This window comes from Salmo salar, chromosome 10, assembly GCF_965601325.2.
Source record: "Salmo salar chromosome 10, fSalSal1, whole genome shotgun sequence".
Taxonomy (NCBI): domain Eukaryota; kingdom Metazoa; phylum Chordata; class Actinopteri; order Salmoniformes; family Salmonidae; genus Salmo; species Salmo salar.
The window spans coordinates 80,991,795-81,015,099 of record NC_138300.1 but is presented as its reverse complement, the minus strand read 5'-3'; the positions used below and the strand labels follow the sequence as shown (position 1 = coordinate 81,015,099).

Here is a 23,305-nt window from a genome sequence, read left to right as displayed (position 1 = left end):
AATCTTTGTTTTCATTTCAACAATTTGCTATCTGTGATGTGCTAGATGCCTTACTTAAGACTGAGGTATAAAAATCCACTGTGGCTTATATGCATGATCCATTTTTACTGTAGCTGTCTGCCTCCCTGAATGCTGAATCATTAACCCATATTTTTTACCTGACGATTATATCTGGTACTATCCCTAAGGTTTGGAACGGGGCCCATGTACTCCCCCTTCTCAAAAGGGGTGGCCCTTGTGACCTAAGTAATTATTGCCCTATTTCTAAACTTTCTTGCCTAGCTAAAATATTAGAATCCTTGATTAATTCTCAGCTAAGATCTTTCTTATCTTTGAAATGTATTCTAAATGTACATCAGTTGGGTTTTAGACCAGGTCATAGCACTATCTCTGCTGCATCCATAGGTATAAATTATGTTGTTAACTGTATGGATAAAAGGCAACATTGTGCTGCCCTCTTCATTGACCTGTCAAAGGCTTTCGATACTGTTGATCACACAGGCTTTCCTCAATTGGTCTCGACCAGGCTGCATGTAACTGGTTTAAAATGTACTTGACAGATAAAACTCAATGTGTAACTACAGATGGTGTTAAATCAGGTTTCCTGGATATTACAAAAGGTGTCCCGCAGGGGACGATTCTGGGTCCTGTACTTTTTACTGTTTTCATTCAAATATGTGCCGACGATACTGTTGTGTATGTTATTGCCCCAACAGTTGACCAGGCTCTATCTGAACTGTGCTTTCATTGTGTAACAGAAAAATGTTATTGACCTGAAATTAGTATTGAATGAAGGTAAAACTAAGTATATGTTGTTCTCTAGAACGCATAAAAATAACTGATGATTTAAGCATACAGTACATTTGAAAAATATTTTGTTACTTTACAGCCTTATTCTAAAATTGATTTTAAAAAAATCCTCATTACGATACAAAGATACAATACCCCATAATGAAAAAACATGTTTTTAGAAATGTTTGCTAATTTATATACAGGACCAGTCAAAAGTTTGGACACACCTAATCATTCAAGGGTTTTTCTTATTTTTTGTATTTTCTACATTGTAGAATAATAGTGAAGACATCAAAACTATGAACTAACACATATGGAATCTTGTAGTAACCAGAAAAGTGTTAAACAAATCAAAACATATTTTAGATTTGAGATTCTTAAAAGTAGCCACCTACTGTAGCTGCCTTGATGACAGCTTAGAACACTCTTGGCATGTTCTCAACCAGCTTCAACGGGACTGCTTTTCCAACCGTCTTGAAGGAGTTCCCACATATGCTGAGCGCTTGTTGGCTGTTTTTCCTTCACTCTGCGGTCCAACTCATCCCAAACCATCTCAATTGGGTTGAGGTCGGGTGATTGTGGAGGCCAGGTCATCTGATGCAGCACTCCAGCACTCTCCTTCTTGGTCAAATAGCCCTTGCACAGCTTGGAGGTGTGTTGAAAAATTACCCAAATAATAGACCCACTAAGGGCAAACCAGATGGGATGGCAAATCACTGCAGAATGCTGTGGTAGCCATGCTGGTTAAGTGTGACTTGAATTCTAAATAAATCACTGACAGTGTCACCAGCAAAGCACCATCACACCTCCTCTTCCATGTTTCATGGTGGGAACCACACATGCAGAGATCATCCATTCACCTACTCTGCGTCTCACAAAGACACAGCGGTTGGAACCAAAAATCAAACATTTGGACTCATCACACCAAACAACAGATTTCCACCAGTGTAATGTCCGTAGCTCATGTTTCTTGGCCCAAGCAAGTCTCTTCTTCTTATTGGTGTCCTTTGGTAGTGGTTTCTTTGCAGAAATGGACCATGAAGGCCTGATTCACACAGTCTCCTCTGAACAGTTGATGTTGAGATGTGTCTGATACTTGAACTCTTTGAAGCATTTATTTGGGCTGCAATCTGAGGTGCAGTTAACTCTAAGGAACTAATCCTCTGCAGCAGAGGTAACTCTGGGTCTTCATTTCCTGTGGCGGTCCTCATGAGAGCCAGTTTCATCACAGCTCTTGATGGTTTTTGCGACTGCCCTTGAAGAAACTTTCAAAGTTCTTGAAATTTTCCGTATTGACTGACCTTCATGTCTTAAAGTAATGATGGACTGTCATTTCTCTTTGCTTATTTGAGCTGTTCTTGCCATAATATGGACTTGACCAAATAGGGCTATCTTCTATATACCACCCCTACTTTGTACACAATGGATTGGCTCAAACGCATTGAGAAGGAAAGAAATTCCACAAATTATTCTACAATGTAGAAAATGGTGAAAAGACCCTGAAATGAGTAGGTGTGTCCAAACGTTTGACTGGTACTGTATAAAAACATTAAGTATTTAGACCCTTTGCTTTGGGACTCGAAATTGAGCTCAGGTGCATCCTGTTTCCATTGACCATCCTTGAGTTGTTTATACAACTTGATTGGAGTCCACCTGTGGTATATTAAATTGATTGGACATGATTTGGAAAGGCACACAAATGTCTATATAAGGTCCCACAGTTGACAATGCATGTCAGAGTAAAAACCATGCCATGAGGTCGAAGGAATTGTCCGTAGAGCTCCGAGACAGGATTGTGTTGAGGCACAGATCTGGGGAAGGGCACCAAAAATGTTCTCCAGCATTGAAGGTCCCAAGAACACAGTGGCCTCCATCATTGTTAAATGGAAGAAGTTTGGAACCTTCAAGACTCTTCCTAGAACTGAGCAATCGGGGGAGAAGGGCCTTGGTCAGGGAGTTGACCAAGTACCCGATGGCCACCTTTAAAGAGCTCCAGAGTTCCTCTGTGGAGATGGGAGAACCTTCCAGAAGGACAACCATCTCTGCAGCACTTCACCAATCAGGCTTTTATGGTAGAGTTGCCAGACGGAAGCCACTTCTTAGTAAAAAGCACGTGACAGCCCGCTTGGTGTTTGCCAAAAGGCACCTGAAGGACTCTCAGTCCATGAGAAACAAGATTCACTGGTCTGATGAAACCAAGATTGAACTCTTTAGCCTGAATGCCAAGTGTCACATCTGGAGAAAACAGCAAAGCTCATCACCTGTCCAATACCATCCCTACGGTGAAGCAAGTTGGTGGAAGCATCATGCTATGGGGATGTTTTTCAGTGGAAAGGGACTGGGAGACGAGTCAGGGTTGAGGGAAAGATTAACAGAGCAATGAGAGATCCTTGATGAAAACCTACTCCAGAGCACTCAGGATCGCAGGGGAAAGTTCACCTTCCAACAGGACAATGACATATTTACATTACATTTACATTTAAGTCATTTAGCAGACGCTCTTATCCAGAGCGACTTACAAATTGGTGCATTCACCTTATGATATCCAGTGGAACAACCACTTTACAATAGTGCATCTAAATCTTTTAAGGGGGGGGGGGGGGGGGGGGGGGGGGGGTTAGAAGGATTACTTTATCCTATCCTAGGTATTCCTTAAAGAGGTGGGGTTTCAGGTGTCTCCGGAAGGTGGTGATTGACTCCGCTGTCCTGGCGTCGTGAGGGAGCTTGTTCCACCATTGGGGTGCCAGAGCAGCGAACAGTTTTGACTGGGCTGAGCGGGAACTGTGCTTCCTCAGAGGTAGGGGGGCCAGCAGGCCAGAGGTGGATGAACGCAGTGCCCTTGTTTGGGTGTAGGGCCTGATCAGAGCCTGAAGGTATGGAGGTGCCGTTCCCTTCACAGCTCCGTAGGCAATCACCATGGTCTTGTAGCGGATGCGAGCTTCAACTGGAAGCCAGTGGAGAGAGCGGAGGAGCGGGGTGACGTGAGAGAACTTGGGAAGGTTGAACACCAGACGGGCTGCGGCGTTCTGGATGAGTTGTAGGGGTTTAATGGCACAGGCAGGGAGCCCAGCCAACAGCGAGTTGCAGTAATCCAGACGGGAGATGACAAGTGCCTGGATTAGGACCTGCGCCGCTTCCTGCGTGAGGCAGGGTCGTACTCTGCGAATGTTGTAGAGCATGAACCTACAGGATCGGGTCACCGCCTTGATGTTAGTGGAGAACGACAGGGTGTTGTCCAGGATCACGCCAAGGCATGATGACCCTAGGCACACAGCCAAGACAATGCAGGAGTGGCTTCAGGACACCTCTCTGAATGTCCTTGAGTGGCCCAGCCAGAGTCCGGGCTTGAACCCGATCAAACATTTCTGGAAAGACCTGAAAATAGCTGTGCAGCGATGCTCCCCATCCAACCTGACAGAGCTTGAGAGGATCTGCAGAGAAGAATGGGAGAATCTCCCCAAATACAGGTGTGCCAACCTTGAAGTGTCATACCCAAGAAGACTCGAGGCTGTAATTGCTGCCAAAGGTGCTTCCACAACAAAGTACCGAGTAACAAAATGTGGAAAAAGTGAAGGGGTCTGAATACTTTCCGAATGCCCTGTATGTACTTTGGATGGTGTCTATATTGATCATGTCCCTGCTTACAAATATGTGGGTATTTGTATAGCTGAAAAGCTCTTTTAAAAAGCATATACATTAGATAGTTAAGAAGCTGAGAATAGAAATGCGCTTCTTCTATAGAAATAGGTCCTGCCTCTTGCTATACAGTAGAATGCAGATTATTCAGTTGACGTTCCTATCGGCCCTGGACTACGGTGACATCATCAATATTAAAGCAGCTGCCACTTCATTAAAGCCATTAGATGCACTGTAAGCTAGTGCACTGCACTTTATTTACGGGCGCCAGTTTGAACAATCATCACTGGATTCTCTCTTTGAAGTCAGTTAGGTCGATACATTGCTTTCATTTATAAAGCCATTTTACAAAAATTCTCACTGTACATAACATCATTATTAAACTTTAGACATATGAGTTACCACACCCGGTCTCAGGTATAGTTAACTCTGGAAACTCCTTTGGTCTGTACTGAGTTACGGAAATCAGCTTTTAGTTTTCTTGCACCCTATTTGTGGAACAATCTTCAAAATGTTCTTAAATGTGAGAATCTGGTGCCTCTAGGGCAATTCAGAAAGCTGTTTGAGGACCTTATTACTGATGAATGTGTTTGTTTTTTATGACAGTTTTTCTTTGTTTGCAATTTATAGTTGTATTTTAATGTGTATTTTCTGTATTTTAGGACTCATCTATAAAATAGACTTAGGTCTCAGTATGTCTCCCTGATAAAATAAAAGTTAAATAAAAGAAATACCTTGGTACATTTTAAAGAAGTTATGTCTGACCCATTTCTTGAAGTCATCACTGCTTCCATATCTCCGATGATTAAATATTTAGAGCTCTGCCTCAGCCCAATCCCTCTCTCGGAATTAAAAGGGAGGGATACTCTTGGTGTTTCCACAAAACTTTATCAAAGTCCTAACCTCAGCAAAATGTTACGGGGCACTAAATCATACTGTCTGCTTACTAAGGTTTGCTTTAGTGCCTTACTGAGACATAAACATATGCAATTAAAAGGGAAAATGTAAATACTTCATCCTTGGTTTGGCCTGAGTAGCCTTAATGTTAGTGAATGTTTTATTTCATCGGGGACTGGCAGAGATTGCAGCAAGAATACTTTTATGAGTAGATCAGCTTTAAAGTTGAGTGGACAGCTGTTTTGCACTGATTCACTATGGCTGTAGTCATCAATCTAGCAAGAGGGCAATATTTTATTAATGTAGTAGTGCTTCCCCCCTAGAAAGCTATGACCTTTGGCTTTCACTTTGAATTGTTAATTTATGTCTGAGAAAAAAACACTTTTCAACCCATATGATGTAGTATACAATAAAAGTATAATAAAACATACAAATATGATGATATGATAAAAATACAAATAAATAGTGAATGAATAAGTCTTTTCTTACTTTATAATATGTCCGTATATAGTTCAAATCTGTTTTAGGAGCGTCTACCCAAAACATTTCACATTCTTTATTACTTTACCAAACATATCATGACATTAGTGATAAATGTTAAGACATTGGTGATAAATGTTACATTTATGAACTTCTAAATCAACATTAAATGGGCAATTTAAACAGTGTGTGTCCCTCCTATTGAGAAGGGCTATGTAAATGGCTCGATTTTTGTCGTTCTGAGCATATGCAATGTCTGCCTCTTACGTAAAAACAAATGTGCGACTTCCACACAAAATAATTACTTGACTTATATTAGGCAGAGTGTAGGTCGTATTATTTATAGTAGAGCTATGGATGTTATGTATTTATCTATCTATTCGAGACAAATCCCAGCGATTGCTTTGCCATGTCTGTGCCATGAAGCAGTCGAGCTGGACCGCCCCTTTGACTTGATGTCGCAGTGAAGTGACATAAATTGATGTAATGATCCAGCAGACCACCAGAGGGGGGCAAATATAAGTTTATTCGACAGAGGACCTTTACATGGTCTTAGGAAGGTCTGGATTTCTGTCCTTCTGACGTATAAAACAGTTGGAAATCAATAAAATATTTGTTTAAGTAATTCTAGTGCCAGATTTCGGGGACTGTCAGCTTAAGAGGTTTTAATTTTGCAGATTGATTGTAGGTTCTATCAATTTAATTGTTTGCATCATTTCTAATCCCCCTTATTAATGGTTTTTCTATATTTATTTCCCCCCCTACCCTACTATCCCTACCCTACCATTCCTAAATAATTATACTTTTCTCCTTAATTTCCTCCTTCAAGTGCAGGATTTTCACCCACAGTGGCCAATCCATTATTCATTCTGATTTTAACTCCAACCCTCCGATGTCCACAGATTAACTAATCTTTCCCAGTATAATGCCCTTTTGCTATTTCCTTTTGCAATACATTCCTCCTTTTTACTATGATATCTTTCGTGGGTTCCTGAACCTCCCTATTTGTAAAATTTCTACCGATATTCCCGTAAAAATAAATACTTTGCCCAAGAGTATAACAATATTCCCCATTGACTGGTCGTGGTTTTTCAGATCCCCTAACGATACAGTTTGCAGTTCCATCTGAACCCTGATATTATGACATAACCATTCCACCCTCCCCCCCACACACACACATACACACACCTTTTTCCCTCAGAACATCCTCAATTCGTCAGGGCATGGACTCTACAAGGTGTTGAAAGCGTTCCACAGGGATGCTTGACAGGGATGTTCCACAGGGATGCTTGACACAGTTGTGTCAAGTTGGCTGGATGTCCTTTGTGTGGTGGACCATTCTTGATACACATGGGAAACGGATGAGCATGAAAACCCAGCAGCATTGCAGTTCTTGACACAAACCGGTGCACCTGGCACCTACGACAATACCCTGTTCAAAGGCACTGACGTGTTTTGTCTTGCCCATTCACCCACTGAATGGCACACGTACACAATCAATGTCTCAATTGTCTCAAGGCTTAAAAAAGTCCTTCTTTAACCTGTCTCCTCCCTTTCATCTACACTGATTGAAATGGATTTGACAAGTGACATCAACAAGGGATCATAGCTTTCACCTGGATTCACCTGGTCAGTCTATGTCATGTTCTTAATGTTTTGTCCACTCAGTGTATTGAGCATTATTTTTGTAGCAAGTGTTTTTTATAATAGCTTAAATTGAAACAAACATATTCAAGTGTCAAGTGTTGTTTTAAATGTCAGTTCATAGACCCGATGCCAAGGTATTGGGACATAAAAAACCTCTTCACAACTGACCTGAATTTTAGGAATTCTTATACAGGAGGAACTGCTTTGGGTAAACAAGATGTGTGGGTGTGTTCAGCCTACGTGTTTGCGTGTGTGTTTGTGCACTCTCCTCCAGCCCGCGCTCCTTCTCAACCCAAAAGGTCTCCCTATTACAAGTGGTAAGAGGCCATGGTCAATCGAACAAGGACAAAATACATCCCACGAATGAGTCCCTGGTAGCCTACGTGACCTACGCCGTGACAGGCTATAGGGGTCAAGATCCAGATCCATACAGGGCAAGCCTCATCTTCCCTCAGCGGAGTCCGCTGGACCTGCACATCTGGGGCTCCTGTGGGGACCCTGGCTGCATGGGGCAGCAGCTTGGGCTTTAGGCTGCAGCCCATCACTGACCATACTGCGCGTGATGGGCCACCATCACCACCTCCAGTCAGTCAGTGACAGACAGATGCCCTTAGCGTCTGTCTGTATGGGAGTTAACGAGTGAGTGCAGTGCAGCGCAGTGCAGCGGTGGGCTCTGTGGTAATCCCATCTGCATTCGTTCTTTTTCTCACAGGGCCGTGGTAATCCTAGGCCATTACATACATGTGATAAGGTACCACACTGACTCCCTACTATATTGTGCAGTATAATAGGGTCTTATAGGCCCTCACTCACTGTTGTAGTCTTCAAGTGTATACTAAGATGTACAGGCCGCCGCATACCCAGCACACTGCATTTTTACATTTTTTTTTACATTTTAGTCATTTAGCAGACGCTCTTATCCAGAGCGACTTACACTGCTATGTTCATTTATAAACACAAGTTCCTTACCCATTTCCACCACACTAATCTAATGCTCAGTAATGTGGTTGTTCCAGTCAAGGCCTCTCTACAGTGAAGTCAAGTGATGAGGTGGCGCAGGCCGTTTGGTGCCTTTAGCCCCAGTTAGTCAGTCTCTGCTAATGCGTCTAAGAGGGATTAGGACCGTAAGTGTTCTCAAATCCTATGAGTGCTCCAGATGTTGTTTTGGCCTGCTACCTACTTTCTGCCACGCAATGGGCCTCTCTCTCGCTATCGCTCTCGATTGCTCTCTCTCTCTCGATTGCTCTCTCTCTCGATTGCTCTCTCGATCTCTCTCTTTTCTCAATCTCTCCCCCTCTCTCTTTCTTGTTGCTAAGGAGCTACCAGCACTGAACACGCCCCTTAGGAAGAGTGTTAAGATGCAATCACCTGACCTTATGTGTATTTACATGGTCAAGGCGACCAGATCGTGATTATATAAATTATCCCTCCCCTGATCTGCTGATCCCTGATCTGCTTATCAAAAGGCTAAACATGTTATTATGGTGCAATCGTTATATAACAAACCACATATGATGTGCTATAGTACAGATGAGGGGTTACCTTAGAATTTTCAACTGGTGTATGTTGGTGGTGGTGTTAGGATGGCGGTATGGATTCGTTTAATATGTTCGGGTCACTGGGTGGTCATGATGTCGGTCACTTACCTCTGACCTCTCTTTCGAGACTATGATGAAACCGTTGCTGTCCACAAGGAAACAGTTGACATCCTGGAGGAAAAGAAGACGGGACATTAATGAAGCATCATTAGCATTTATTCAATCATATTTGAACATCAGTGTCATTCATGAATTGAATCGTAACTGACCCCAAACCTGTAGAATAGGCTCAGTACTCACAATGCTTTGACAGGTGAGAGGGCAGACACCTTCCACTTCATTACACTGGAGAGAGAAAGAAAGAGACAGATTGATAGAGACGAGACAGAGAGAGAGAGAGAGAGAGAGGATAAAGGTCAAGGTCGTGAGTCAGAAGGTCGACCACAACTTAGATACAGATTAATCATGTGACTGACTGACAGCAGAGAGAGAGAGACCTATGTGGATTTGGAACACACAACCGTAACAACAACACAAACATGGCTGGCTCTATAGCCGAGTCAATAGGGTGTGATAACCTCTTCATAATCAGAGAGAGGAGTTAATGTACTGTATCAACAGAAAGTGAAAGGTCACTGTTTACTTACGTCTGTGTCATTGGGCTGTGAGTGGAGGTGAGAGGCAGAGAGGCAGAGCAGGAGGAAGACAGAGAGATGATCAAATATTAGCACTTAGCAGATTATCCAAAATGTAGTGCACACATTTTGGTATGTGAATGTGATCCCTGCGGGAACTGATCCTGTGACCTTGATGTTGCCATGCTCTTACCAACTGAGCCAGAGATGGATTTGTGTCAGTAGTCTGATATCGTTGGGGAGCTGAGTGTGTGTATGTGTGTCTGTGTACGTTTGTGTGTGTCTGAATGTTTTGTGTGTGTGTGTTGCTCCCTTACCTGAAAGGTAATGGCCCATAGCCTCTTCTCCAGCAGTTCCAAGGACATCTGCACCCCGATGGCTAAAAATAGACCACAAGTGTGCGCACGCACACACACACACACATGCACACACACTCAGGTCAGTTGAGAGAGGAAAACATGGACTCTGCAAAAACCCTTAACCCTAAATTTACTGTGACCGTCTGTGAAACTATATTGAGAGGCTGGGTGGGTGTGGGGTTGGGCATTACAGTGGGACAGGAAATCGATTAGGCCTTCAGGTCACCTCTATGCAGTTTGCACAGTTAGCACCAGACTGCTGCTGTTTGCATGCAAATGGTCACTGTGTAAACACTGATGAGGTAGCGTGAGGCGTGTGGTACAAGTAAATCTTGTCTGGGTGGGGTGAGACTATGCAAATATCTGCCATGCTTTCATGGTAGCCTGTTGTTGTTGATACCTGCAGTATTCTGTGTTGTGAGATACTAATGCTGGTAATACTTTATTTAACCAGCTGGATACTTAGAAATTACTAGTTAAAATGGTGATTACCTATTGATTGCGTAATATGTCTGATGTTTTGCATAGTATATCAGATGTTTTGCATATTATATCAGATGTTTTACATAGCATGCTTGATCTTTTGCATAGTATGCCTGATGTTTTACATAGTATGCATGATGTTTTGCATAGTATGTCTGATGTTTTGCATAGTATATCAAATGTTTTGCATAGTATGTCTGATGTTTTGCATAGTATATTAGATGTTTTACATAGCATGCCTGATGTTTTGCATAGCATGTGTGATGTTTTGCATAGTATATTAGATGTTTTACATAGCATGCCTGATGTTTTGCATAGTATATCAGATGTTTTGCATAGTATCCCTGATGTTTTACATACTATGCCTGATGTTTTGCATAGTATATCAGATGTTTTGCATAGTATGCCTGATGTTTTACATAGTATGCCTGATGTTTTACATAATATGCCTGATGTTTTACATAGTATGCCTGATGTTTTACATAGTATATCAGATGTTTTACATAGTATATCAGATGTTTTACATAGTATGCCTGATGTTTTACATAGTATCCCTGATGTTTTACATAGTATGCCTGATGTTGTACATCGTATATCAGATGTTTTACATAGTATCCCTGATGTTTTACATAGTATGTTGGATGTTTTACATAGTATCCCTGATGTTTTACATAGTATCCCTGATGTTTTACATAGGATCCCTGATGTTTTACATAGTATGCCTGATGTTGTACATAGTATATCAGATGTTTTACATAGTATCCCTGATGTTTTGTCTATATCATATCTCTGTTTTTGTTGTGGATCTTTTTTGACACAGTGAAATATCTGTATGTAAAACACATTTCTGTGAATCAAAGACAATAAAGTACTATCTAATTGAATCCAAACTAATCTAAGTCACCTAGTAACAATTGACCCTAATGTTCATAATGTCTCACACACACATGCAGGCAGGTAGCCACGATGCACACAAAACCACACACAGTCTGGTCACTCTACTAAAAATAGGGGTCCTATCCAAAACCGTAGCTCATCTGCAGTCTGGGGAACTGAGGTGTACCACCCACACACACTAACTGACTGATGCCATGTGGTGCCAGGACAACAACCTCTCCCTCAACGTGATCAAGACAAAGGAAATGATTGTGGACTACAGGAAAAAGAGGACCGAGCACGCCCCCATTCTCATCGATGGGGCTGCAGTGAAGCAGGTTGAGAGCTTCAAGTTCCTTGGTGTCCACATCACCAACAAACTAACATGGTCCAAGCACACCAAGACAGTCGTGAAGAGGGCACGACAAAACCTATTCTCCCTCAGGAGACTGAAAAGATTTGGCATGGGTCCTCAGATCCTCAAATGGTTCTACAGCTGCACCATCGAGAGCATCCTGACTGGTTGCATCACTGCCTGGTATGGCAACTGCTCGCCCTCCGACCGCAAGGCACTACAGAGGGTAGTGCGAACGACCAAGTACATCACTGGGGCCAAGCGTCTTGCCATCCAGGACCTCTATTCCAGGCAGTGTCAAAGGAAGGCCCTAAAAATTGTCAAAGACACCAGCCACCCTAGTCATAGACTGTTCTCTCTGCTACCACACGGCAAGAGGCTTCTAAACAGCTTCTACCCCCAAGCCATAAGACTCCTGAACATCTAGTCATTGCCTTGCCCCCCTCCCCTCTCCACACCACTGCCACTCTGTTGTCATCTATGCATGGTCACTTTGATAACTCTACCCACATGTACATACTACCTGAACTGGCCGGTGCCCCTGCACATTGACTCTGTACCGGTACCCCACTTGTATATATTGTTATTTTTTGCTGCTGCTCTTTAATTACTTGTTACTTTTATCTCTTATTCTTATCCATATTTTTTTGAAACTGCGCTGTTGGTTAGGGGCTCGAAAGTAAGCATTTCACTGTAAGGTCAACACCTGTTGTAGTCGGCGCATGTGACTAATAACATTTGATTTGATCTGATTTGATTTTGACACAAGGTGATATGCATCACCAATAGTATGGGATGACAGAGATACACCTTTAAACCCCCTCTTGGAGTAGAGTAACTTGGTGGTGACATCTTATTGGACAGAATAGAGGAAATGCCAATCAGAAGACCTACTGTATAGCTCCCTGTCAGACATTGCCTACCTTTCTTGAGAGACCAATGACACAGCAGAATGAGTCATCTCATAATGACATGATCATTGTCAGTAGCAGGAGGAATTCCTGACTGCCTTGCATTAGCCACTGGTGCAGCAGTGATGCTTTTATTGTTTTGCTGCTTTGCTGCAGTCACACACACACACACACACACACACACACACACACACCCACAACGACCTTCACTGTAGACATTTTGGGACAGACCCCGACACAGCTCAGGGTACCGCGTTTACAACAACCTATAGAAACACTCATCTTCTGTGAGGTACTAAGCTATATCAGCTGATTCCACCCGCCCTCGCTGCCTCTATCTCTCTCTCTCTGTCGCCCCCCCCCCCCCCCCCCGCCCCCATCTCACTCCCTCTCCTTTTCATTCAGCTGTAACACACTGTATTCTTTTTTACTATTTTGGCCAAACCAGGCTTAATGCATACACACACACACACACACACACACACACACACACACACACACACACACACACACACACACACACACACACACACACACACACACACGCACGTACACATGCACACACACACAAACAGACAAACACTCAGACACACCCACATGGCACGCATATATATGCCATAGAAACAGCACAGCACTCTCATCCAGGATCATATAAAGACGTGGTGTATCCTGCAAGAGCGAGAGTGCGTTAGCTCTCTCGCACACACACACACACACACACACATACACACACACACACACACACACACACACTGAGCTAGACTGAACCTCTGGACAGTAGTGCACTCAGACTACAAGGAAAAGCAGAGTTGGAAAGAAGACCCGAGAGGAGAGGGAGAGCCACTGCTCTGAGAGAAAGCGAGAGAGAGAGAGAAAACAAAAGAGAAGACTGGAGCATGTGTTTCTCGACCAAGAACATCTCCCCTTGGGACCCCAACATCAGCATAAAGCAGGACAAACAGCTGAACCGAACCACATGCAGCTAAAGGACCTTTCCCAAAGCTCCTCAGTTAGCAGCATTATCAGATGAAGCATATTATTTTTCCCACACGGGGAGGATAAAAGATACTACTATAGCACTTTTCTTGTAGAATTATTTTAAGAGCTATAGCACTTTGGAGGCTGAAACAGATGGTGAGTACTGCACTGTGCTGTGTGTTCCTGTTGTGTGTGTGTGTGTGTGTGTTTGTGTGTGTGTGTGTGTGTGTGTGTGTGTGTGTGTGTGTGTGTGTGTGTGTGTGTGTGTGTGTGTGTGTAAAAGCATCTGTTGTTGGGTAGGTTCTCTCTTTCTTTAGGCTTCTTGTGAGAGAATATTACAACTACTAGGCTAACGCATTGAGTCTGTATGCAATAAGAAAGTGGTTGTTAGCACAAAACAGGCTGACTGTTCTCCCCCTCATTCCAGTGCAATTATCAGAGTAAACTAATCCATAAACTTGTGGGAGCAAAATGAAACCAAGGGGAATTGCTAATGACCAAGCTGCAATTAAGGTATCATTGCAATGCAGGTAGTGTGCACTGGGATGAAAACACTAACTTTAGGGCTTTATAAAACGTGAACGAAGACCGCGGACATACAGCAGAGTACGTAGTTGAATAACCTTGTATATAAACTTTGCATGCAGACTTCCAGGATCGGAAGTTAGTAAGATAAATAACATAAATGGACATGTTCCCTACAGCATGAGTTCACACTGTCTTACCTTCTTTATAAACTCCATAGCAGTCGTTCTCAAACCTCTCCTTGGGGAACTTCAGCCGTTCCATGTATTTGAACTAGTCCACAGCAACGCCTTGACTAGGTGAGTTCAGGTTGAGCGAGTTCAGGGCTACAACAACATTATGAAACATCTGGGTGTCCCCGAGGAGAGGTTTGAGAACCACTGCTCTACAGTACATTGAGACTTAACCGGTTTTGCGGTCTGACAACAACACAGTTTAGGACAAGAAATAACGTAGAATAAGGGACATGTGACGCTATAGATGTAGAGTTCAACACGGGGGACTATGTGTTGTTCTATGTGTTCTGTGTTCCACCACCCGCCGGACAGCCATCTGGAATCATAACTAGCATCTGTGCTGCAGTCTAAACCCTGCTGCCACGGAGGATTGAGACCACGGTCCTAATCTGGGGCAGGAATAACTCCACATTTACAACCCGTCAATGCGTTTGTCACATAAGTGGGAGGCGGACGGAGGCCTAATCTGATGTGATCTGTGTGATGGTGCACTTGATGGGACAAGCTGTCAAACGCAGTTCATAAACACCATCTCTTGTAATTAAACACTTGGTATAAATAATGTGTGATACTGTGATACACTCAGCCTTGAGCTGGAACTTTTGCATTCACAAATCAAGTATATTGGCTCCCTTGCACTTTATAATGGAGTGCAATGGAGCAAAATGTTATGTTTTCTCTTTTTAAAGCTGGTTGAATGGCTTTTTGTACACTGTAGAGACCTGCAACTTACCACAGGTGAGATCAATTACACAGTAAACAAAATAACTTGCCTCCAACCAAATGAATGAGAATTCTGAATAATTTAGACCAAGATTCTTTTGGGCCTTTCATGTAAACAATCTCAATGTCAGTTTAGATGTTTTTCTACTTCTTCTTAGTCCTGTGTAGCTGTAAATCAAACAAATGCAGTTGTGAACACAAAAAAGGGTTTTGAATTTGAACACATTTTTTAAGGAATAGTAAATTGTGCAAGGGTGCCAATACACCTAAACACATCTGTACAGATGACCATCCAAACACGAACACGTCTGTCTACCCTCCTTCTGTGGGCAAGTCTGTACTAAATTATTGATGCTAGCTTTTTGTTGTTGTCCCCCTCCCCCCACCACCCCAAAAGCTTCTCTCAGTGGCTGGTACTGTAATTCAATGAAAGGCAGCCCCCCACTAGAATGGACTCCCAAGTGCTTCAATAACTTCAACTTGGCTACTGTACTGGACCTGCATGCTTCCCCCCAAAATTAGGACAATCCATTGAGTGAGTGAGAACCCCAGTAGTGTGCGTGATACGTAAATGGCAGGGGTGTGGCCAAAGGCACCTTCTGTTCAAAACTATAACCATAGAAAATGTTAAATACATTTAATTATGTACCGCCCCTCAATCTGAGTGTTACTTCATTTATACTTGTCCTTGGCTTAGGGCAGTGTGTGTGTTGGCGTGTGTGTGTGTGTTTGTGTTGGTGTGTGTGTGTGTGTTGACGTGTGTGTGTTGGTGTGTGTGCAGTGCCTTCAGAAAGTATTTAGACCCCTTGACTTTTTCCACATTTTGTTACGTTACAGACTTATTCTAAAATTGTTTAAATAAAAAAAAAAATCTGCATCAATCTACATACAATACCCTATAATGACAAAGAAAAAACAGTTTTTTATAATGTTTGCAAATTCATTAAAAAAAATAAAACAGAACTACCTTATTTACATTCGCTATGAGACTCAAAATTGAGCTCAGGTGCATCCTGTTTCCATTGATCATCCTTGAGATGTTTCTACAACTTGATTGGAGTCCACCTGTGGTAAATTCAATTGATTGGACATGATTTGGAAAGGCACACACCTATCTAAATAAGGTCACACAGTTGACAATGCATGTCAGAGGAAAAACTTAGCCATGAGGTCAAAGGAATTGTCCATAGAGCTCCGAGACAGGATTGTGTCGAGGAACAATTCTGGGGAAGGGTACCCAAACATTTCTGCAGCATTGAAGGTCCCCATCATTCTTAAGAGGTAGAAGTTTGGAACCACCAAGACTCCTAGACCTGGCCGCCCGGCCAAACTGAGCAATCAGGATAGAAGGGCCTTGGTCAGGGAGGTGACCAAGAACCCGATGGTCACTCTGACAGAGCTCCAGAGTTCCACCACGGAGATGGGATAACCTACCAGAAGGACAACAATCCCTGCAGCACTCCACCAATTTTTTTATTTTTATTTTACCTTTATTTAACTAGGCAAGTCAGTTAAGAACAAATTATTATTTTCAATGACGGCCTAGTAACAGGGGCAGAATGACAGATTTTTACCTTGTCAGCTCGGGGATTCGATATTGCAACCTTTTGGTTACTAGTCCAACGCTCTAACCATTAGGCTACCTGCCACACCAATCAGGCCTTTATGGTAGAGTGGTCAGAAGGAAGCCACTCCTCAGTAAAAGGAACATGACAGGCCGCTTAATGTTTGCCAAAAGGCAACTAAAGACTCTCAGACCATGAGAACCCAAAATTCTCTGGTCTGATAAAACCAAGATTGAACTCTTTAGTCTGAATGCCAAGCGTCACATCTGGAGGAAACCTGGCACCATCCCTACGGTAAAGCATGGTGGTGGCAGCATCATGCTGTGGGGATGTTTTTCGGTGGCAGAGACTGGGAGACTAGTCAGGATCGAGGGAAAGATGAACAGAGCAAAGTATGGAGAGATCCTTGATGAAAACCTGTTCCAGAGCACTCAGGGCCTCAGACTGGGGTGAAGGTTCACCTTCCAACAGGAAAACGACCCTAAGCACACAGCCAAGACACCTTACAAGAAAGATGGAGGCCACTGTGTTCTTGGGGACCTTCAATGCAGCAGAATTGTTTTGCTACCTGTCCCCCAGATCTGTGCCTTGACACAATCCTGTCTCTGAGCTCTGCGGGCTATTCCTTCAACCTCATGGCTTGGTATTTGCTCTGACATGCACTGTAAAACTGTTGGACCTCATAAAGACAGGTGTGTGCCTTTCTAAATCATGTCCAATCAATTGAATTTACCACAGGTGGACTCCAATCAAGTTCTAGAAACATCTGAAGGAGGATCAATGGAAACAGGATGCAACTGAGCTCAATTTTGAGTCTCATAGCAAAGGGGCTGAGTACATATGTAAACATGGTATGTCTGTTTTTTATTTTATTTTTTATTATACGTTTGCAAAAATGTCTAAGAACCTGTTTTCACTTTGTCATTATGGGGTATCTAGTGCATAGATTGATGAGGGAAAAAAATGATGTCATCATTTTTAGAATAAGGCTGTAATGTAACCAAATGTGGAAAAAAGTAAAGGGGTCTGAATACTTTCCGAATGCACTGTATTTCACTGTGATTCAGGAGTAACATGAAAACAGAATAATATGCCCCACCAACATTGGACAACTTTACAGAAAACCCTCAAATTGCTGAAATAAGTACATTAAATAAATTATGAGAGTCAAAATAACTGATTACTAAAATAGCAGTGCAGATGGCACTCTTCTGCTGAGTGCAGATATTTATTATAGGTAATGAATGTTTTGGGGTCAATTGTGTCACATGTTATGTGAAATGATCCACGTCATATGTTTTCGAATTTCACGTTTTCACATGATTTACCATGTGAAATGTCACACACAGTGTTCCAAAAACACATTTTCACATGATTTCATGTGCAATTTCACATTTTAAGTGTGAAATCATGTGATTTTTTTTCACGTAAAATCATGTAGTTCAACATGCGATAACATGAAACTACACTGTTAGCTATTGCTGTTAATTTTGTGGTAGATGTTGTGGTCTTTAAACAGTCAATTTCTACAGTAATAGGATACTTTAACAGTGTTTTGATATACAGTATATTTACTGCCAATCGCAATGCACTTGGGTACTTTTTGGCCCGTCCTAAAAATAACTTGGCATGCCTCACTTGCAACTAAAGTTAGAGTTGACAATTCGATGGAAATCCATTGAACTTTCAATTTTTATTTTGTATATGAAGACTTAAGCGAAAAGTACATCTTGTGTGCACTACATCTCACACTGATTTTTATCCTCAACAAGTCAGGTTGGTGGAAACACAAACTTTTTTAGAATATTCTCATGAGAATCTGTCGCCAATTGGATGGAAAACAAGCTATTTATGCAATTTCAACGTTGTTTGAGTTGCTTTCTGTGTCCCCAAATTTGCTTGAGCTGATTTTACTTCAACACGGCTCAAAGCATCCAAGTTTCTTGACATAGGTGTCTCAAAGAGCTGTCAGTCAAGTTGAGCTCATGAATATAAGCTCCCCGCTCACTGAGACTGTCTTTTCAACATTCGTGGCAGTTAGCATGAGAGAAAAAGTTTTGCATTTCTATCCCCCAAAATTATAACGAGTGATATCATAGTCACTCAAAAGCCTTTTTTACAAGGGAATCATAATAACTGTTCAGGACCTTTTAAGTTATTGGAAAATGCATAACTCTTTTACACATTTGCAGGACAGATAACGTCAAAGGAGGTGCACCATTTGAATTGGCATGACCATCAAACACAAACTGCTACAACATTTCCACTGATGGTTGGCACAAATACATAGATAGTTGACCACACCCACAGATATGCTAATTACCCCACCTATCAAAAGTGCAGTGATGATCGTATCATATATTCAAATATTGGATTGAAAAATGTTCCCATTATATCTACAAGGTACCAAACTGTACCATGTGAGTTCATATATGGACCTGTGAAATTAACCTTTAAAATTTTTGTACCCCAGGTAACAACACTGTAGTATAACCTAACCATACCATTATTTTTTAACTGTGTTAATATACAGTACCAGTCAAAAGTTTGGACACCTACTCATTCAAGGGTTTTTACATTTACATTTAAGTCATTTAGCAGACGCTCTTATCCAGAGCGACTTACAACCAAACCAAACAATACTGCAAGTGCCCTCAATGCCTCCTAACTCTACCTACAGTTGAATACAGGAAATAATGTTGTATAACCCTAGTGTCAGTCTATACATATATAGAGTACAGCCTATGAGAATGTAAGAGGAAAATGAAGAGGAGGAGAGTGATGCAGAGCCTTTGTGGAGTGATGACAAAAGAAGGACCTTGAGGCTCCTCTAAACTGGTTCTACTAAGTGGCAGCAGAGACACGCATGACGGAGCTACATAATCTCTCTCTAATCATGAAATTTAGGACACATTTCTCTCTCTTTCTCTCTCTCTCTCTCCTGTGTGATTGTCTGCAGGTGAAAGATGAGCGTTGTCTGTGTTCAGTAGAAAGTTAACTTTGACTTCATCTCCGTACAGTATTTGCATTTACTTAGTATCAAGCTGACTGAAACCCCCCCCCCCCCCCCCCCCCCCGCTTGAAATACCAAGGATCTAAAATGGAATCAAAAGTGATATAAAGGGAAACAAAGTCTTTAACAGTCAGAGGGATAAGAGGGTGAAGTATAGAATAATGTCGTTCCAAATCAGATGGAAGAGATTGTTGTCCTTCCTAATCTGTACATGTGGCATATTATCATATTCATTATTATATAAGAAGAGAGTTAAACTGCCAACAATCTTTCTCCTACACATCCAAATACGCAATGTGTATTGCTCATCTGATGACTCCTTTTCTCTCTTTCTCATTCTCCCGCTTTCTTTCGCTTTTTTTATTCTTTCTTTCTGTTTCCCATTTACCAGGGCTCTGCATAGCTGGTGGGTGGCACAAGGACGGCACCTACTGCCAGTGCCAGTCTATGGTGGCACTAGAGTGGGCAGAGCAGACATGCAGCCCCTTGACAGGACCCACCCGGAGAGCCTGGGTGAGTGACTACCAGCAGTGGGCTGATTGACAGACAGAAGTGTTTAGAATTTCCTGCACGTAGATTTGACTTGGCATCCAACAAATTCTGGGGGTTGATTTCGATTACTCAGACATTTGGCGAAATCTTGCACTGGTCATGTCATTAAAATGCATAATCCAATTCCTCTCTTTAAATCTCTCCTCTCCTCTCTCCCGAGTCTATGCAGCCCTGCCCAGTCTGCTGCTGGTACTGATCGGTCTGTTCGAGGCGGCTAGCGGTTGTCCCACCGTGTGCATCTGCAAAAACAATGGCACAGACTGTACAGGCCTAGCTCTGCTCTCCCTAACCACCGTCCTGCCCCTGCTGCCCCAGGATACCCGCACCCTTCGCCTGCCCCACAACAACCTCTCCTCCCTAGGCGATGGGGACCTGTCCAACCTCAGCGCTCTGGAGCTCCTGGACCTCTCCAACAACCACCTCTCCAGCCTGCAGCCAGGGGCATTCTCTGGACTCAGCAGCCTCCAGTGGCTCAACCTCTCTGGTAACAACCTGGGTGACTGCCCCCTTCCTACCTCTCCAGACCCCAGTAACCAGACGGAGGTGACACAGAGTAACGGGAGTCGCTGGGGGCTGAGCCGAGAGCTGTTCCAGGGTCTGTGGACACTGAAAGGGCTGGACTTGTCCGTGAACGGCCTGGTTGTTCTGCCCATGGGCCTGCTGGACGAGCTCCAGGGCCTGGCCTGGCTGTCTCTGGCTGGAAACAAGCTGCAGAGCTTGGACAGAGCTACCTTCCAGCCCCTGGGCAGCCTGTTGAGCCTCCAACTGGCTGGGAACCCATGGGAGTGTGACTGCAACCTGAGGGACTTCAAGCACTGGATGGAGTGGATGCTGTACAGACGTGAGTGTTATGTTGTGTATTGAAAGGCTTTAAGGCTACAATGTTTCATGTACAGTCAAGTAATTTCGCCTTAGTTCCATGTCATGTACTAGTCTGATACTGTATCAAGTCTGTAAATGAGATTGATTAGCTATTGATTGTGTTAATGATCTGCATCGCTCTCTGTGTCTCAGACGGGCAGGTGGATGCTGTGAAGTGCAACCTCCCCAAAGAGCTGAGGGGGCAGGACATCCGCAGCATCCCCATAGAGATGTTCAATTACTGCCTGCAGCTGGACAACCAGGACAGTGTCCCCGGCTACAACGGGCCCAGAGGAGGACGCCCACCCTGCGTCGGTCGGATTAACGGGCCCATGAACGGGCCCCAGGTTAACCAAGAGGAATGTGTGCGCCAGCGCTACCGGCCCGTTAGCGTGCGCAGGGCCTGGGGGACTCAGATCGTGGCGGCGTGTGTGTGTGGCGTGGTGTGCGTGTTGATGGTGGTGGCGGCCACCTACGGCTGTATCTACGCCTCTCTCATGGCCAAGTACCAGAGGGAGCTGAAGAACAGAGGGCAGCCGCTGATGGCGGGGGAGGGAGGGGGGGAGACAGATGCTGAGGACGGAGCCTGTATGTCATCCCCAACGTCACCAGATGAGCCAGAGCTGAAGGAGTCCAGCCCGATAGTCCACGGATACAGAATAACAGGCTTTTGACCATTGTTTTTCTGATTGGCTGAAATTCCTGTTAGAAGGATGCAGTGGACTGAACTGCATATCGTTCTCCTCTGTGCTAGGGAATTGTAGGTGAAGGAATGTATAGAGCTGAGAAAGAATATCCCTGCTGCACTTTGCTGGTGGGGGAGTCATACAGACATGATCATACAGGAGTATAGAGGAAAAACTGGAATCCTGCTTTGCTTCAAGACGTGTGATTTGTTCTGCCTTGTGACTCTTTAGTCCGCTCTCCAACTGTGTGGTCATGATTTTGGCACCTCTGCACCTTGGTTAAGAGACTTTCCTAGAAATTGTCTTTGAAATTGTTATTATTCTTTGATCCCACTGTTGTCAAAGTTATTTGTGTTTGAAGCAAAACATGTCAATAGATCATAGATTACGTCAACATATTGAATATCCCTGTCCAATATCCCTGTGTTGTAACTGCTCCTAATGTTTTGCTACAATAAACCCAGGTTAACAATCCCAGTAGTGGTTGTCGCTCAATTAGTTGGATGAGAGAAAACCAAAAAATTGTTTACATGAATGTACTGAGAAATTAATGATAAATGGATGCAGTCTTTCTTGTGTATTAGACCTGTGCTCATGTGTAGTTGCTTAATCCTCTCTCTTCTCATTTAATATTCCAAACCATATCTATGCAGAGTTAGCCTGCTTTCAAGCCATACAATACAACAGCACACTACTGTCCTCTAGAGGATGTTATGATAACAGCAGCTGAAGAGTATCAGTTCCATGGATAGCAGCCATATTCATTCCAACCTGAATCTAGTTGTCAGCTATTTCCATTTAACCATTTTGAACTGTCAAAGAGATCATTAACACTGTCCTTAAACAGGTGTATATATAACTACCTTCTTATTTATTTAACGGTTATTTTTGTCTCTATGTTAAAGCTGAAATCTGCGTAAGGTAAAACAGCGCCACTGGTCGCCCCCAGGTGTTATTGTTTTTGTCTTGTTTCTGAAATGGAGTAGAGGAGCATCCAGCATCATGGTAAACTAAAATGGTAATACGTACTCTACTGTTCTATCGCACGTAAAATGATGTCTGAGGGGGAAAAAAACGGTGGTGGTTGTTTGAAGTAAAGTCTTTGTTGTTGTAATATCGCAAACGGAAGTAGCAGTTTCACCGCTACGGATTCCAGCTTTAAGAGCCATACACACCCTATGCAAACAGAGCAACGGAGCGTCGTATACAGTCCCTTCCAAAATTTGAGCCACACAAAAGAACATAGAACTACGTAGAAAACAACGCTCCATCGCTGGGTTTGCATAGTTTACGTAAAGTGTGTAGGGGCCTTTAAGCACATTCAGTATCTGCTCTTCAGGTTTGCTCGAGAAGACAAAGTGAGAAATGTGATATTCTGTTCATCACGCTGATGAAAATAAAGCATTTATTTATCTATGCTGCCTGTCACAATTTATTCCGGCTGAATATTTCATTCTAGCTATATTTATGAGACAGGACGTGAAAAAAGCCTATGAATATGTGAAACCATCACAGTTGTCACAGAAACATAGACTCAACAGTAACCATTGGTCTTTT

At 43.0% G+C, this 23,305-nt stretch overlaps 2 protein-coding genes across 3 annotated transcripts in view; one reads left to right on the top strand and one right to left on the bottom strand.

Annotated features, from left to right (window-relative positions):
• Positions 1–23,305, bottom strand: part of LOC106561009 (voltage-dependent calcium channel subunit alpha-2/delta-4) — a 72,821-nt gene that overhangs the window by 9,395 nt on the left and 40,121 nt on the right. Inside the window, exons 25-28 of the mRNA XM_082957190.1 lie at positions 9,943–10,004; positions 9,638–9,652; positions 9,291–9,335; positions 9,099–9,161 (exon numbers count right to left, since the gene is read on the bottom strand). Of these exons, the coding sequence (XP_082813316.1) occupies positions 9,099–9,161; positions 9,291–9,335; positions 9,638–9,652; positions 9,943–10,004 (185 nt within the window). The remainder of the gene's footprint in view (positions 1–9,098; positions 9,162–9,290; positions 9,336–9,637; positions 9,653–9,942; positions 10,005–23,305) is intronic.
• LOC106561010 (leucine-rich repeat and transmembrane domain-containing protein 2) lies at positions 13,266–23,166 on the top strand. Of its 2 annotated transcripts, XM_014124550.3 has the most exons (4): positions 13,266–13,743; positions 20,041–20,162; positions 20,362–21,042; positions 21,216–23,166. In XM_014124550.3, the coding sequence occupies exons 2-4, from the start codon at positions 20,126–20,128 to the stop codon at positions 21,734–21,736; spliced, it is 1,239 nt and encodes a 412-aa protein (XP_013980025.1). In that variant the 5' UTR covers positions 13,266–13,743; positions 20,041–20,125; the 3' UTR covers positions 21,737–23,166. The 2 variants fall into 2 exon arrangements, with proteins under 2 accessions (XP_013980025.1, XP_013980024.1); XM_014124549.3 differs by lacking the exons at positions 13,266–13,743; positions 20,041–20,162 and having other exon boundaries at positions 20,196–21,042.